At 46.3% G+C, this 18,256-nt stretch overlaps 1 protein-coding gene across 2 annotated transcripts in view; it reads right to left on the minus strand.

The window, feature by feature from the left end:
* CPSF7 (cleavage and polyadenylation specific factor 7) overlaps nt 1-18,256 on the minus strand; it is a 132,834-nt gene that overhangs the window by 29,926 nt on the left and 84,652 nt on the right. Inside the window, exons 6-8 of one of the 2 annotated variants that reach the window (XM_030201165.1) lie at nt 5,630-5,745; nt 5,092-5,257; nt 4,551-4,700 (exon numbers count right to left, since the gene is read on the minus strand). In XM_030201165.1, coding sequence (XP_030057025.1) covers nt 4,556-4,700; nt 5,092-5,257; nt 5,630-5,745 — 427 coding nt within the window. In that variant the 3' untranslated portion in view covers nt 4,551-4,555. Of the gene's footprint in view, nt 1-4,550; nt 4,701-5,091; nt 5,258-5,629; nt 5,749-18,256 lie in introns of both variants that reach the window. The other variant, XM_030201164.1, reaches the window with a different exon arrangement.

The raw sequence follows: 18,256 nt of genomic DNA on the forward strand, positions 1-18,256 counted from the left end.
ACTCCCCTTGTCTTTCTTGACCCCCCCCCCCCACCCCAGTATACCTTTTAAAAGTTTTCTTGTTTCTAATGGTCGGTGGCAGGGAGCAGTGATTCATATAGCCTGAAGGCTCCAAGGTTGACGCAAGTAGGCTGTATGAATCACTGCTTACTGCCGCTGACCATTAGAAACAAGAAAACTTTTAAAAGGTATACGGGGGGGGGGGGGGGGGGGGTCAAGAAAGACAAGGGGAGTTGCCTGGTTGCTGGCTGGAGAGGGGAAGGAGGGAAAAGTATTGGACTATTTTGGTGGGGTGGAGAGAAGAGAATGTAAATGCTGGACTATTTCTGAGGTTGGGGGGAAGAGAAGGTAAATGCTGGACTACTTGTGAGGGTGGGGGGGGACAAGGAAGCTTACTCTATTCTGGCACAAAGTAAGCTGGCCCATGGCACACCTGGGATCAGCCTTGGCACATTCACTGGTTGAAAAACGCTGCTCTATGACCTAACCACTCTCTTATTATGCACCTCTCTAAAATCTCTCTTAAAATGTAACTTCTCCCCTGTCTGATATCCTAAATTGTAACTCCCTACCCCACTAACTGTATTTGTAAGCCACATTGAACCACACATAAGAGGAAAATGTGGGTCATAAATACATACATACATATATATATATATATATATATATATATATATATATATATATATATATATAGATATAGATATATATATAGATATAGATATATATATAGATAGATATAATTCTCACCTCCAACATACTGAAGCTCACTCTGTGGCAGGGAAACACTGAAGCCCTGCACTGTTGGTAGGGTAGGCTGTCAGCACCACTCACTGTCACTCATAGACCCGCCCTCAGCCACGCCCCTTCCACACATAATTCGCAACCCCAACGTTCTAAATGAAGCCTCAACCGGAAGTGTGAGGCGTCGAGATATCCTTTCTGCCCATGACTGTGTGTACCGCCCTCGCGTCACAACGTGATGACGACAAGGGCGGAGCACTGACACTCCACGAAGTGCGATCTCCCCCTGTCCCATGGCAGCCATTTTACATATGGACCTTGCATCACGGAAAGGACAGGTGCCTGGAGGGGGGCTGGGGGACAGCTGGGTCGCTTACGATGGTTGCCTGCAGGGGGGCCCGGGAGACAGGATCGCTGCACACCGAAAACCTTGCTAGCGCCCGTTTCATCTCTCACGGAAACGGGCCTTTTTTTACTAGTGTATATATATATATATATATATATATATATATATATATATATATATATATATATATATAAATAAAAAATAAATAAATTCCAAGAAAAAAATTGGAGGCGCAAATTCTAATTTGTAACTGTCTCAAATAATATTGAGGACCCACTGGTCCGATGCTATGCAGGCCCACTCCTAGAAAAACAGGGACAGTCATCCGCCAATGGCAGCTGAGTAACCTGGCGCCCCATCACTGAGTGGGGTGAACGGAGGACCAGGAGGAGAACTGTTGGGCCAATGCTGCTGCTGGCCGTCTGTCTGAATGAAAAGACTACCGAGGCTGAAAATGAGCTCGGCTGGAGGTACTTGACCATCCAGATCTATATCGACCAGTACCCCTGAAACGAGGTAGCGACGATCCCGCCTTAGACTGAAGTTTGACCCTATCTTCCAGCAGCCGCTGTGACTTTGAATCGCCAAGGTCTTTCACCAATTTCTCCAAGTCCTATCCAAAAAGAGAGAGGTCCTTATACCGCAATCTTGCCAGACGCTGTTTAGAAGCCGCATCTGCCGCCCAATGGCGCAATCACAGGAAACGTCGAGCTGTGACCACCAAAGACATCTGCTTCGCGGATGCCCGAATCAAGTCATACAAAGAATCAGCTAAATATGCTAGCCCAGTCTCTATGTCTGGCAGCTCCGGCCTCGACTCCTGGGGCTGTATCTATAATCTGTTGAACCAAACCAAGACAAGTTCGAGCTGCATATGAACTGCAAACCACCACTTGCAAGGAGAGAGCCAAGACCTCGAACAAAAGCTTGAGGGAGGCCTCAAGCCGTCTATCCTGAACATCTTTTAAAGCCACGCCACCCTCCAAAGGTAAGGTGGTCTTTTTGGTGACTGGTGCTACCAATGCATCAACCTTAGGCAGATGAAACTTATCCGGCTCAGACTGTGCAAGTGGATACAGCCAAGACATGGCCTTGGCTACTCTTAGTGGTGCATCTGGAGTAGTCCATTGCGTGGAAATCATTTCATGCATGGCCGCATGGATCAGAAAGGTGCGAGATGGATGCTGAGTACTAGCCGTTTTGGGATTATCAGTAGCCGGATTGGTGACCTGCGACTCTGCAATATTTAGAACCTGAAGGGCCTTAGTAATAAAGGTTGGAAACTCCTCCTTATGAAAGACCCGAACTGCCACCGGCTCATCCGCCTCTTCATGCAAGATCTCACCCTCTTCCAGGTCCTGTGCCCAAGATGCCCCAGAAGGGCCTGCAATAGCCCCCTCCGAATTGGGGTGGTGGTGGAGACAATGGAACCACAGACCTCGCGTTCGAAACCGAATCTGCGTGGCATCTCTTGGTGGCAGGGACTTCAACCTGCTGCACTGGTAAATTCAAATTCTGGCTCCCCATCTGCCCTGTCATGTTTTAAGAGGTAGGCGCAATGTAATAAGAGGACAAATTCGGGGGAGAATGGTTCCAACCCACTGCCCCCTGCCTGAGATGCCGAAGAATCCACACTCGCTGGAGAGAAGTCCGCCTGAGCAGAAACTGCAGCCGAATGCAAAGCAGGCCCATCAGAGCTAAGCACATCAGACTCGCGCTGTATAATGACCGCCCCTGCACCGCTCTGAGAAGGAAGAAGGGCATGTGCACGTGCTGCATGGGAAAAACTCGTGGCCTCAGAGGACCCGACCCCCTCCGCTACCGGGGAAGCGGAACAGCCGCGCCCCTCCCCTCCGGACACTGACCAGCTCTACACTTGTTACAACACGAGCAGCGTTTCACCAGTTCTGCTGCCATCGCGGGAATAGAGATCCGTTCTGAGCACCCCAACATGCTGCCGATGCCTAGCACACTCACCCACCGAGGAGCGCTGAAGGAGTCCGAGGTCTGAGAAGCTGCAAGTAAAAGACACAACTCTTATTCTCAGAGGAATATCTCCAGCGCTACTGGAAGCCTAGCCAAAGTTCACAAACAAGTGAGCAGACCAGTGCGCTTTTATTTTTTAAAGAAAGAATGGAGGCAGCCAGAGAGAGTGGCACCGGGTGGGGGAGAGATCTGGGGTGATCAGGTGTGCCTTCAAAGGCGTCGCCGCTTAGATGCACATCCCAAAGCAACCCTGAAACCAAAGGCCAAGGAGTTAGCAGCACAGGAAGCCAGGAGCCAGTGGAGAGACTGTCCACCTGCCTACGGGAGATAGAGAATACTGATTAGCCAGGAGCTATCCATCCCATGAGGCACTTCAGTTCAGTGTTCTCTATCTCCACCTGCTGGTAGATGGTCACAATCCACTAGTTGCTGGTTTCATCTGCTACTGGCGCTAAGGAATTACCAATCGCTGACCTTTTAGTCTCCATGGCTGAATTACCCCTGCAGGAGTCCTCCAATGCTTCTTCCCAAAAGTTTCACTCCTTTTGTCTTTTTTTTCCCTTAAAGAATGGTGGTAGCAATACAGTGAGAGAAGGAGAGGGCAGTGACCTAGACTCTTAGATTGTAAGCTCTTTGAGCAGGGACCGTCCCTCTATGTTAAATTGTACAGCGCTGCGTACCCCTAGTAGCGCTTTAGAAATGTTAAGTAGTAGTATCTTTAGGTGTGACCTAGCAGAGGTTCGAATGACCCCCTTAGCTCGACTGGGAGCCAGTTGACCAACTGGACCAGGAGCATCTCAGAATGGACCAGGAGCTGCAGAGCACACAATGTCCACCAACTAGAGACAGAAAAATACTGACGTGTGGAAGCTACACACTGAACTTATAGAGTACATCACAGTTCTACATTCTCTATGTCCACCTGCTGGCCAACAGTCATAACATTCACTTTTCTGGAACAGTTTAAGAATGGTAAGGGAAGAGTTTTGTGATTAGGTTAGGGAAATGTGCATGTCTGAAGGAGCAAAGTGGAGATATTGTATGCTTCTCTACCCAAGATGGCTGAATATAAAGGAGGAAGTCTGTCAGGATACAGAGAAATCTTGTAGGTGGTCACACTGACTTGCAGCTGGGGATGTATCCCTTACTGTTCAGTAGGAGAAATGGGAGACTGGATGGGCCAAATGGTGTTTCTATTTCTGTTATCTTTCACTATGTTACTGTACCAGAGAAAAGGGTGAGGAAAAGGAAAAGCGAAGTTCCCAGAATGTAATCTATAGAAGATATTAGAGATGGAAGTGCAAGGATAAAATCTCGGAATTCAAGGAGGAATAGGGTGAAAAAGTGGGAGGGTCTGTGGCATGATGGGAAAGGTTGTATATACTTGTGTAGAGGGGTTTTCCCAAGATTCAGATCTGCATGGGAAATTGAGAAATCATATACACTCATGATGAAGAGAATACTGACGCATTACCTTTGTCAGCGATGTCTGTCCCTTTCTCTGTCCCTCTCTCGGTGTCTTTCATAATAATCTTCTGGACGATCCTCACTATATAATATGTCCCGATGCCTCCTGCCTTCCCGTGATCGGCTAGGTGACTTCTCACGAGAACGATGACGCTTCCTAAAAAAAACATAGGATTTCTGCTTTCAAGCTGCTCTCGTATGGAAAACATTTAACTTTTGTCTGCTGTTGCTCTCACGTGTCAAGACAGCCTGTTCTCAATAGACCAGTGTACAAAGGAAGGATAGACGAAAGGGGAGAGGAAGGGTAGGATAGAAAAGAGAAAGGGACGAGGAGGAGCAGGGAGTCAATGTTAGGACACACTAAGTACTGTGAAATTATATGTCCACACAAACCCATACAATATTATAGAAGTGAAGTCCGGCCAAATCAAAACTTAACTTTTTCACAGTCTTCTATAATAATATGACTATAAAATGCAATGCCAGCCTTGGAAAAAAGGTACAATGAAGTAGGGTGATAGAAGATTCAAGGGAATGCAATGATTTACCTGCTGGAAGAGGAGCCGCTGCCACTGTATGACTTGATCTCAATGCCATGCAAGCAATCCTTGAGCGAGGTGAGAAGGACTCTGCAACGCTCATCGTTCGACACTTTTGATTGTTTTATTACAGCAATAGCTGTAAGCAGTGTTTCTATTGCAGAGCCATAATTCCCTAGGGAAAAAGTGTGACAGAGAAAAAGAGGTCTGAAACAGAGATATAGGAAAATGAAAGAAGATGGGGCAGAAGCATTAGAAAAGATGAGAAATAGCAAAATGTTGGAAGGAAGAGGCAAGGAAAAGAGAAGAAAGATATTCTATGAAGCAAAGCATCTCCTTTAAACACTGGAAAGCACAAGAGGGAATGGCAAAGACTGCCAGGAAAACAAAGAAAAGGGTTCATGAGAGCACCATCAAAGATCCATCAGAATTCAGAGAATTAATGCACCAAAGAAAATGTAAAGCATATGAGAGAGAAAGACAAGCAGCCTGCAATAGGGAGGAGACCAACAAGTGAACAGTGGCAAACAAAGGCCATGAGAATTACCTGAACTTGCTCCTGCAACTGCTTTAGAAATTGCGCTACTAGAAATTGCCCGGTTTCTGTTCATTATCTCTTCAAATTCAACTTCATTCATTGGTGGAACAGGTGGCTCCATTTCCCTGCTAGTGACAGTTAACACAAGAACAAGAAGGGTTCATTCTTGGTCATTATTCTGGCAGTTATGTTGATAGCCCTTCTGGTGAAGGAATTCTACCTATCACAACAGCAACAGCTATTAGCTAGTTCAACAAAATATGTACCAAATTCTGAAGAGAACCACAGTTCAAGCCTCTCAGAAAGAGGACATAAAAACAGAAAAACATATAGGCAGATCAAGACCATATGGCCTATCCAGACTGACCATCATACCATCTACCATACCTTCCTCTCTCCTAGAGAGCCAATGAACCTGACCCAAGCTTTCTTGAATTCAGTACTGTCATTATTAGATTTGTACTAGACTAGATCAGGGGTGTAGCTACTGGTGGGCCTGGATGGGCCCAGGCCCGCCCAGTTTTTAATCAGGTCCACCCAGATGTCACCATGTCTCCTCACCCTCTCCCACCCCGCCGTAGCGCTTGTCTTCTAGGCTATCGGCGCTGCCTCCTCTACCTCACAGTCTCCGTCCGAGTCCGTCCCCCACTCCCGTGGCAGCTTGCGATTTGCTACCGACACTGCCTGACAGCTGACAGACGTGGCGCAACGTCCTGCTCCGGGGGCGGGGCCTTCCCTCTGCCGCGCTGATTCAACTTCCTGTTTACGCAGGGCAGAAGAACGCATGCGGCAGAGGGAAGGTCCTGGAGCAGGTTGTCGGCTCCGCGTCTGTGATGTCAGGCAGCGCTGGTAGCAAATTGTAAGCGCTGCCACAGGGGGAGGGGGGGAGACGGAGACTGTGAGGTGGAGGAGGCAGCGCCGATAGCGTCGAATACAAGCGCTGCGGCGGGGGTGGGAAAGGGTGAGGAAGACAGTGGTCTGCTCGCCCTGCAAGGGGAGGGGAATAAAGGGAAGGGAGAGGTTCTGGACGTGTGTGGGGGAAGGGAGAGATTCTGGACGTGTGGGGGGAGGTAAGGAAAACAAAGGGGAGTGGGCTGAAGGGAAGGGAGAGGTTCTGGAAGTGTGTATGGGCATCAGGGAAGGAGTGGGGGAAATCCTGGCCACACAGGAGAGGGGGGGGGGGCAAGATGAAAGAGAGAAGTGCAGGAAGATGCTGGGAGGGGGTGAAGGTGGGGAGAAGAGAGGGAGCAGATGCTGGGCTAGAAGGGTGGAGGGAGAGAGACACTGGGAAAGGTGGAACCATGTGGGAGAGGCCAAGGGGTGGCAAGGAAATAAACGCAAGGAAGATGGTGATTACAGGGGAAAGAAATATGGTAATGGGGAATAGATTGAAGATGGAAGGGAATGGATGGCTGGGGAAGTAGAGAGATGGGGAATAGGAGAACTAGTGTGTGGAAAGGAAATGGAAATCTGACAGATATCTGAAAAGTAAACAAAGAAAAAGGGGTTAGGATAAAATTTGGGTGGACAGAGAAAAGAAAAAAAAAAAAAAAAAAAAGAGGAAAGAGCTAAAATGGAAAGGTCAATATCTCAGAGGCAAGTGAAGTGAGGGAATGGAACAAGAGAGGAGAAAAAGACAAATGGACAGCAGCTGCTTGAAGGAGAAATAGCAGAAAGATTGGAAAGTTCAAAAGAGAACCTGGATCAACATGATGGAAAAAGAAAATGACCAGACAACAAAGGTAGAAAAGGCATTTTATTTTATTTTGAATGTTAACTGAAATATGATAGCTTGAGAAATGTGCATAGCGGATGTCACTTTCCTCATGAGCTAAAGTGTTTCTGTTTCTATTTTGAGTTGGGAGGTGCTGGGGAGAGGTAGAGAATAGGAGGAAGGGGCAGGGCAGAGAGAAAATTTTGTGCCCACCCACTTTGGGCTGAGGCCCACCCAAAATTGGCTGTCTGGCTACGCCACTGGACTAGATGTGTAAGAATAATGTGGGGGGGGGGGGGGGGGGGGCGGGGGGGGGGGGGGAGGGGCGGGGGGGAGGGGAATCCCACATAGCTATGAATAAAGGATCATGTGCCACAGCCCAAGCAAGGAGACATGCCAACTGAGTCTGAAGCCCAGATGAAAATGGGGTCGAAAAGAAAGAACTTGTCTTTTTTTTTTTCATTTGGTTTCAAGGTATCCATGTTCCTGCAATCTGTTTCTCAGTGTGGCTGTTTCCAACATTTGTTTATATTTTCAGGCTCTTCCAGTTTCAGAAAATGTACAGGATGCATTAGTCTCCACTCACTTGATTTCATTTGTAATGCATCTGGTCAGGATATCCTGAGAACCTCTCAGTGAGAAAAGAATCAGGGATCACCACTAAATGTATAGGTTTGGGGGAGGCAGTGGACTAGAAGGGAGGGGAATTTTTTTTTTAAATTTATGTGAAGTCTTAATTGTTCAAGCTTATATGACAACAGATATAGTCAGCAAAAAATACAACAGTATGATCCCAACCAAAATATACACACAAGAACTACTACTTAACATTTCTAAAGCGCTACAAGGGTTACGCAGCGCTGTAAAATTTAAACATAGAGGGACGGTCCCTGCTCAAAGAGCTTACAATCTAAGAGACAAGTGAACGGTCAGTCCGATCGGGGCGGTCAAATTGGGGCAGTCTGGATTTACTGAACGGTAAGAGTTAGGTGCCGAATGCAGCATTGAAGAGGTGGGTTTTAAGCAAAGACTTGAAGATGGGCAGGGAGGGGGCTTGGTGTAAGGAAGGTTGTTCCAAGCATAGAGTGAGGCGAGGCAGAATGAGCGGAGCCTGGAGTTGGCGGTGGTGGAGAAGGGTACAGAGAGGAGGGATTTGTCCTGTGAACGGAGGTTACGGGCGGGAACGTAAGGGGAGATGAGGGTAGAAAGGTAGTGAGGGGCAGCAGACTGAGTGCATTTGTAGGTAAGAAGGAGAAGCTTGAATTGAATGCGGTATCTGATTGGAAGCCAGTGAAGTGACCCGAGGAGAGGGGTGATATGAGTATATCGGTTCTGGCGGAATATGAGACGTGCAGCAGAGTTGTGAACAGATTGGGGATAGATGGCTAAGTGGGAGGCCGGTGAGGAGTAAGTTGCAGTAGTCAAGGCGAGAGGTAATGAGAGCGTGGACGAGAGTTCGGGTGGTGTGTTCAAAGAGGAAAGGGCGAATTTTGCTGATGTTAAAGAGGAAGAAGCGGCAGGTCTTGGCTATCTGCTGGATATGCGCAGAGAAGGAGAGGGAGGAGTCAAAGATGACTCCGAGGTTGCGGGCAGATGAGATGGGGAGGATGAGGGTGTTATCAACTGAGATAGAAAGTGGAGGAAGAGGAGACATGGGTTTTGGTCGAAAGACGATGAGCTCGGTCTTGGACATGTTCAGTTTCAGGTGGCGGTTGGACAAGAACAATACCAGGCAAGAAGAGAGTGTCATCCTGCTCCAACCCATTAAAAGTATCCATATGAGCTTCAAACCTTTTCAGAAAAAATTTGATAACAGTGATCATAATATGATCGGTTTTGATAATGGCTGCGAAGTAAGTGAACTCAGGAAATCAAATACACTAGCGTTTAACTTTAGAAAAGGAGATTACGATAAAATGAGAAGAACGGTAAAAAAAAGACTGAAGGGAGCAGCTGAAAGGGTAAAAAACTTGAATCAGGCGTGGATGCTGTTCAAAAACACCATCCTAGAAGTACAGGACAAATATATTCCGCGTATTAGAAAAAGAGGAAAAAAAAGACCAAACGTCAGCAGGCGTGGCTAAATGGTAAGCTATTAGAGCCAAAAAAAACAATCCTTCAGAAAATGGAGAAGGGAACAGACTGAAGACAATAAGATAAAACATAAGGAATGTCAAACCGAATGCAAAAAGGAGATAAGGAGGGCTAAGAAGGACTTTGAAAAAAAGTTAGAGTTAGAAGAAAAAACACATAGCAAAAATTTTTTTTTAGGTATATTAAAAGCAGGAAGCTGGCTAAAGAATCGGTAGGGCCGCTGGACGACTGTGGTGTTAAAGGGGCGATCAGGGAAGACAAAGCCATAGCAGAGAAATTGAATGAATTCTTTGCTTCGGTCTTCACCGAGGAGGATTTGGGAGGGATACCGGTGCCGGAAAAGGTATTTGAAGCGGATGAATCAGAAAGACTAAATGATTTCACTGTAAACTTGGAGGATGTAATGGGGCAGTTCTGCAAACTGAAAAGTAGTAAATCACTGGCACCAGATGGTATTCATCCCAGAGTATTAATAGAGCTGAAAAATGAACTTGTGGAGCTACTGTTAGAAATATGCAATTTATCCCTAAAAACAGGTGTGGTACCAGAAGATTGGAGGGAGGTCAATGTAATGCTGATTTTTTAAAAGGGTTCCAGAGGCGATCCGGGAAATTAAAGACCGGTGAGTCTGACGTCGGTGCCGGGAAAAATGGTAGAGGCTATTATTAAAAAACAAAATTACAGAGCACATCCGAGGACATGGATTACTGAGACCAAGTCAGCACGGTTTTAGTGAAGGGAAGTCTTGCCTCACAAATCTACTGCATTTTTTCGAGAGGATGAACAAACATGTGGACAAAGGGGAGCCGGTGGATATTGTATATCTAGATTTTCAGAAGGCGTTTGACAAAGTGCCGCATGAAAGACTCCAAAGGAAACTGGAGAGTCATGGGATCGGAGGCAGTGTATTATTATGGATTAAGAGCTGGTTAAAGGATAGGAAGCAGAGAGTAGGGTTAAATGGCCATTATTCTCAATGGAGAAGGGTGGTTAGTGGAGTCCCTCAGGGACTGCTGATTTTTAACATATTTATAAATGACCTCGAGATGGGAGTAACTAGTGAGGTAATTAAATTCGCAGATGACACAAAATTATCCAGGGTCGTCTCGTCGCAGGAGGAGTGTGAAAAATTACAAGAAGACCTCGTGAGACTGGGGGATTGGGCATCCAAATGGCAGATGAAGTTCAACGTTGACAAGTGCAAAGTGATGCATGTGGTAAGGAGGAACCCGAATTACAGCTATGTTATGCAAGGTTCCGCGTTAGGAGTTACGGACCGAGAAAGGGATCTGGGAGTCATCGTGGATAGGACGTTGAAATCTTCAGCTCAATCTGCTGCAGCGGCTAAGAAGGCGAACAGAATGTTGAGTATTATTAGAAAAGGGATGGAAAACAAGCATGAGGATGTTATAATGCCGTTATATCGCTCCATGGTGCGACCGCACCTGGAGTATTGTGTTCAGTTCTGGTCGCCTCATCTCAAAAAAGATATAAAGGAATTGGAGAAGGTGCAGAGACGGGCAACAAAAATGATATAAGGGATGGGACAACTACCCTCTGAGGAGAGGTTAAGACGGCTAGGACTCTTTAGCCTGGAGAGAAGGCGGCTGAGAGGTGATATGATAGAGGTTTACAAAATAATGAGCGGGATAGAGCGGACAGATGTGAAGCGTTTGTTTACGCTTTCTAACAATAATAGAACCAGGGGACATAAGATGAAATTAGAATGTGGTAGGTTTAAAACAAATCGGAGAAAGTTTTTCTTTAGTCAGCGCGTAGTTAGACTCTGGAACTCATTGCTGGAGAAGGTAGTGATGGCAGCTGGCCTTGCTGAGTTTAAAGGGGGTCTGGACAGATTTCTGAAGGAAAAGTCCATTGATCGTTATTAAATTTTGGTTTTTTTGCCAGGTTCTTGGGGCCTGGATTGGCCGCTGTCAGAGACAGAGTGCTGGGCTTGATGGACCTTTGGTCTTTTCCCAGTGTGGCAGTGCTTATGTGCTCCCCCCACCCCAACAGCGAAAAATGACCCCCCCCCCACCAACTCCCTCCTAATCCCCCACCTCATCACTAATCAGAGGATACAGAATCCACCTCAACCCACTTAAGAGTCCAACACGGTCCAGCAGAACAATGAGAAGTAAAAGGCTCCCAAATGACCTCCCATTTGTGAAATTGATGCCTACGTTCTGCAATTAATCGTTCCATTTCACAAATGTACCATAGATTATTAAGCCACTTCACCAATGAAGGAACAGTTGGTTGTTTCCAGTGCGCTGCTACCAGCACTCGAGCTGCACACATTGCATTTCGCACCAAAATGGCTTGAGGAAGTTTTAGTCCTGGAACCTTTTTAGGAAAAAGAATACTGGTGACCATGGAATGGAGTTTCCCAGTCACCTCTGCAGTCTGTATTGAATTGCTTTCCAAAAAGCACAGATTGTAACACATGACCACCAGATATGACCCATTGTACCAAGTTCCCCACAGCCCCTCCAACTCTCACCCGAAAGGCCAGGGTAGATGCGCCGAAGACTGGCCGGTGTTAGGTACCACCTAAACAAAACTTTTACAGCATTTTCCTTGAAAGGTACATAAAAAGACACCTTCACCAATGCTCTTTCCAGCACCCCCCACCCATCCTCCCCCAACTCCAGACCCAACTCGTGCTGCCAGTTTCTTCTATGCAAAGTGTAAATTGGAGATTGTGAGCACAAATGTTTATACAAACAGGTGATCAACCCTCTGGAGGTCTTGGAGTCCTCACACAAGTCCTCCAAAAAGGAGTCATCCCTTAAAATTGCAGAGCAAATGCGGGATGCAGAAAGAAAGTGGGATATCTGTAGGTAAGCATAACTGTCTCTTGATGTAAAAGGAAATTCCTCCACTAAGGAAGGAAAAGTTCGGAAAGAATCTGCATCGAAAAGTTGACCCCATGTCCTGAGGCCCTCAGCTTCATCAGGAGGAAAAAGAGGGTTGAAAGCTATGGGTGAAAGATGCAATGATGCAATCTTGTTCCGGGAAAAAACTATCCCAGTAATAAAAGATAGTGTAAATCGAGGGGCACAACCCCTCCCCCCAAGGTGCAGATGTTTATTTGGAAGCCACATAAGAGCCCTCAACGGCCTTGAACCCAGAGAAAATTGTTCCAAATGCACCCAGAGTTTATGAGGGTGAGCCTGACACCACTCTAAAGCTGCACACGCTTGAGCTGCCCTATAATACCAGAAAATATTAGGAACCCCCAATCCCCCCCTCCCTTTGTCCTGGTACAGAAAAGAACGAGGCAAACGTGGGCGCCTGCCAGCCCAAATAAAACGCGTAAGGCGATCTTGTAGCTTAGATAGAAACCCCCTAGACATCTGCAAGGGAAGGACCTGAAACAGATAAAGCAAACAGAGGAGAATATTCATCTTAACCGTGGCTATACGACCGAACCAAGAAAGAGCAAGATCCTTCTAGCGATCTAAATCAGCAGTGACAGCCCTAAGTATCCCCGAATAGTTTGCTAAAAATAAATCAGAGAAACGAGGGGTCAGAAATACCCCCAAATAACAAATGCCCCTCGTGGCCCAACGAAAAGGAGGCCTGCAATGAGGCCAGTAGCTGTGCGGGCAGTATGACGCTCAAGGCTTCCGATTTAGTCATGTTAATTTTAAAACCAGAGACAGAGAATATTCACCAATGGCCTGCAAAACATTAGGAAGAGAAATTAGAGGTCGAGTAATAAAACAGCATTATGTTGTAATTTGTGTTCGTTTGCCACGTGAATACCCGAAATATCAGGGTTCAGGCGCAACTTTGCTGCAAAAGGCTCCATAACCATCGCAAAAAGCATTGGAGATAGGGGGCACCCCTGATGGGTACCCCTAAACAGAGAAAAGAAAGAACAGTTCCCCCCATTGAACCTAACACAGGCTGTAGGAGAATTATAAAAGGCTTGAAACCAGCCACAGAAGGAGGGGCCCAGACCAAAATGTTCCAGGACCCAATACATAAAAGGCCAATGCACTCTGTCAAAAGCCTTCTCTGCATCGAGACCGAGGAGGCACATAGGAATCTGGTCTCTCTTGGACAGGTATAACAAATCCACGACTCGTCTAATGTTATCCATAGCTTTACGATGGGCCACAAACACCACCTGGTCGGGGTGTATTAGAGAAGGTAAGACAATGGCAAGGCGATTAGCCAGGACCTTTGCTAAGATCTTAATATCTGCATTTAAAATGGAAATGGGGTGATATGAAGCACATTTGGTGCGATCTTTATCTGGCTTTGGTATTACTGCAATCCAGGCCTCCATCATAGATGAAGGTAAAGTTGCCCCGGTTCGAACCTCATTGAGTAAATCAGCAAGAAGAGGGGCCAGTTCCGGGGCAAAGGTCCTGTAGAATTCACATGGAAAGCCATCCAGCCCAGCAGCTTTCTTAGAAGGGAGACCTTTGATAACCTTTTGAATCTCCAACGGGGAAACCGGCCTATCCAGTTCGGCTTGCTGCACTGGGGTCAGCGAAGGCAGATTGCAAGAAGTATTCTGATATAGCCTCTGGGCTGGGCTGGATCTCCTGTGAATATAAAGATTGGTAGAAGATCTGAAAACGCCAGCGAATCTGAGAGGATGTATTCAGAGTTCCACCCCTACCATACCGGAGACGTAAACTTGGACGGTCAACCATTTGTTTACGCAATCTAAGAATAAGGATGCGGCCCGCTTTATTAGTAAATTCATAAGAACTTACTTGGTGACGCGCTTGCAACAAACGTAACTGTTCAGAGTAGATAACGTCAAGTTGAAGCCTAAGTGATCTTAATTCTTGCAGTGTCTCGGGAGGACCCCCAGCCTTATGAATGGACTCCAGATGTTGAATTTTGTTAAGACAGCTAGCAATTCGAGCCCTCTGGAGACGGGCACGCCTACTAGCCAATTGTAGAAAGTACCCCCAAGACACCGCCTTCAAAGCATCCCACACTACACTCTGAGTGGGGCCAGATTCAACATTATGTTCTAAGTAATCTTTCAGAACCGTTCTATAGCCTCCCACCACCTCTGTCTCCTGCAACAAACAAGTGTTTAGAGTCCATCGCCTATCCTTGATTTCTTCCTTAAAGAAAGGTAATGAGACCCACACCGGGGTGTGATCTGAAATAGTAATATTGCCAACACCAGCCTCCGGCCCTCTTTCAACCAGTCTAGTATCAAGAAAAACGTAGTCAATACGTGTATAGGAGTCATGAACAAGAGAATAGTAAGAGTAATTGCGATCTCGCGGATGGGAAAGATGATACACATCCAAAGATCCTAAGTGTATACGCTCAGAGCCAAGGATAATTTAGTATCTACGCTAGGAGACCCACGGGAACGATCAAGGTCAGGATTCATAGTAGCATTGAAATCACCGCCCATTACCAACGTACCTCAGATAAATGGAACAAGTGCCTCTCGCACCTGGGCATAAAAACCCGCCTGACGATCATTAGGGGCATATATAGATGCCAGGGTGACATCTACCCTCATCAACAGTAATGTGTAAAAGTAGGAAATGCCCAGCCAGATCCCATTTGATCTTGACAACCTGAACTGGCAGCGAAGAGTGTATCAATATAGCCACCCCACACTTTCTAGGTGAGTCAACAGCCGAAGCAAAGTAAATAGTAGGGTAGGAAGGATGGGAGAGATGCCTCTCATGAAACCAACAAAGGTGTATCTCTTGCAAAAATATTATATGTGGTTTAATCCGAAGCAATTCTCTAAACAGCTTTTGACGTTTCTGAGGCATATTCAGCCCTTTAACATTATACGATAAGCGTTTTAAATCAGCACTCATCCTAGAAATCTAAGTATAAATAAAATGGTAAAGGATACAACCCACAGAACTCCCAATACCATGTTGGATCTCATAACTCTGTAATGTATTACAAAACTTAAGAAACCCCCCCATCTATCCAGAACCCAACCTGTAACCCACATCCCACCCTTCCCTTAACCTACTAACTACACCAGACAGAAAGTATATACCTCCTGAATGGTAATTCGAGGACGTAATCTCAGGCAAACCCACTCACACACACACCCCCACCCCCATACACCACTCCCTATACTACCACTTAATAACATCACCACGCCGCTCCTCCTGCACATTACCACACCATACATCCCCATACAAGAAGCCATACATGCACCCAGCAAAGCATAAAAGACCCCTCCCCCAAACAGACAAAAGCACCATCATAAGCTTGCTCCTTCTTCTGCTTCATGATGAGCCAACCATACAGCCATATACACTCCAACTCAGGCATACACCCGGAGAGAGAAAAAAAAAAAAAGAGGGGGGGGGGGGGGTGGGTAGGAATGGTCTGTTTGCGTTTTGCACGTAATGACACATGCAACTAACAAAGCATATAAGGGATAACTCCCCCCACCCCCCCCAGAATCCAGTCAATTATAGTATGCATATAAAATCGCGAACTGCAGATATAGTCCAAATCAAGCCTCCACCGTCGGAACTATGCTGTTTCCTCTGCCATCTCTGCAGTTTAGCTTTTGTTGTGGGGGCCAGCATGGCTGGATGAGCAGCAGACGCGACTAAACCTGCAGCATGTAAAAGCTTCCAAGCACCTGCCAATGACTGCACCCGATGCTGTTTGCCCTGCAAGGCAAAGTTAAGGGAAAAAAGGAAACCCTCATCTTTATAATATCTGTTCCTTAGTTAAGACATCCATGGCTGGTTTCATCAACCTCCGTTGCTGCAGCGTAAATTGCGAAAGATCCTCAAAAACAGTAATCCTGGACGTATTGTACTCCAGATTGGGTGTCTGCCTAGCACGTCTTAAAATAAGTTCCTTATCAGCATATTTGACAAAGCGTGCAATTATATCTCTTGGTTTGTTATCCACATGCTGACCCAAGGATCGGTGGGCTCTTTCCAACTCAATCGGGGCCGCGCCAGGTTCACACCCCAACAGACTAGCACAAAGGAAATGAACTATAGCTGAGACATCCTCAGTTTGCCCACTTTCCGGTACCCCTTGAAACCGGAGATTTTTCCGATGACCCGTTTTCCAGGTCGTCCAGTTTAAAGAACAGATCTACAAATTGCTTCCCTATCTCCTGTATGCTAGCAGAGTGAGCAGAAATCGAGTCCGCGTGTTCTTCTAATTTCAGTTCAAGGTCTTCCACCCTTCCCCCCATCACGTGGAGGTCCGCGTCGAGCGTGGTTATACGGTCCAGAATTTCCTCTTTGGAAGTTCTAATGTCCGCTTGTATCCTAGACAGTAACTGCCACAGCTCACTGGAAATGCCCCTTCTTGAGGGAGGGAGACACGACTCTGCTAGGGATAGTGCAGAATCCGAATTGGATGGGGAAAGCCACGCCGGCGACACATGGCGCCCTGAGACCTTACCTCCTGCTCGACCTGGCGGGCGATCTGCCACTCGCTTCTGAGAGGAATAAGATTTGCTCATGGTCCTTAAATGTCCGCAGGCCAATTCGTCCTAATAATTCAAGGGAGAGCCTGATGGCAGTAGATATAACGCTATGTTAGTGTGCCCAGGCAGGACCGAAGGAGCTAGGCTGCCATTTTGTGCGATGACATCACTTCCTCCGGGAAGGGAAATGATTTAAATAAAATCTGTGAAGCTCCCCCTCTGCTTTTCCTATTCCTCTTAAACATCTGAATATTCAAGTCAACCTTCATTAAGGTACTGAACCTTAAGCCTGACAGATAACAAGAAGCAGCATAAGGAGTATCAAAGCAAATGCAAGGCGCAGATAAAGAAGGACAAGAGGGATTACGAAAAAAAGATAGCAGTAGAGGAAAAAAAACATAGTAAAACATTTTTTCGGTATATTAAAAGCAGGAAGCCGGCAAAAGAATCGGTTGGGCCGCTGGATGACCGAGGGGTAAAAGAAGCGATCGAGGAAGAAAAAGACGTAGTGGAGAGATTAAATGAATTCTTTGCTTCGGTCTTCACCGAGAAAGATTTGGGTGGGATACTGGTGTCGGAAATGGTATTTCAAGCGGACGAGTTGGAGAAACTTACTCCTCCATGGTAAACCTGGAGGACGTAATGGGGCAGTTCGGCAAACTGAAGAGTAGCAAATCTCCTGGACCGGATGGTATTCATCCTAGAGTACTGATAGAACTGAAAAACGAGCTTGCGGAGCTACTGCTAGTGATATGCAACTTATCCTTAAAATCGAGCGTGGTACCGGAAGATTGGAGGGTGGCCAATGTAACGCCGATTTTTAAAAAAGGTTCCAGGGGAGATCCTGGAAATTATAGACCGGTGAGTCTACGTCGGTGGCGGGGAAAATGGTAGAGGCTATTATTAAAAAACAAAATTACAGAGCACATCCGAGGACATGGATTACTGAGACCAAGTCAGCACGGCTTTAGTGTGGGGAAATCTTGCCTGACCAATTTACTTCAATTCTTTGAAGGAGTAAACAAACGTGTGGCAAAGGGGAGCAGGTTGATATTGTGTATCTGGATTTTCAAAAGGCGTTTGACAAGGTGCCTCATGAAAGGCTACAGAGGAAATTGGAGGGTCATGGGATAGGAGGTAATGTCCTACTGTGGATTAAAAACTGGTTGAAGGATAGGAAACAGAGAGTGGGGTTAAATGGGCAGTATTTACAATGGAGAAGGGTAGTTAGTGGGGTTCCTCAGGGGTCAGTGCTAGGACCGCTGCTCTTTAATATATTTATAAATGATTTAGAAATGGGAGTAACTAGCGAGGTAATTACCGTATTTTTCGGACCATAAGACGCACCGGACCATAAGACGCACCTAGGTTTTAGAGGAGGGAAATAGGAAAAAAAAAATTTTCC

Source organism: Microcaecilia unicolor, chromosome 4, assembly GCF_901765095.1.
Source record: "Microcaecilia unicolor chromosome 4, aMicUni1.1, whole genome shotgun sequence".
Taxonomy (NCBI): domain Eukaryota; kingdom Metazoa; phylum Chordata; class Amphibia; order Gymnophiona; family Siphonopidae; genus Microcaecilia; species Microcaecilia unicolor.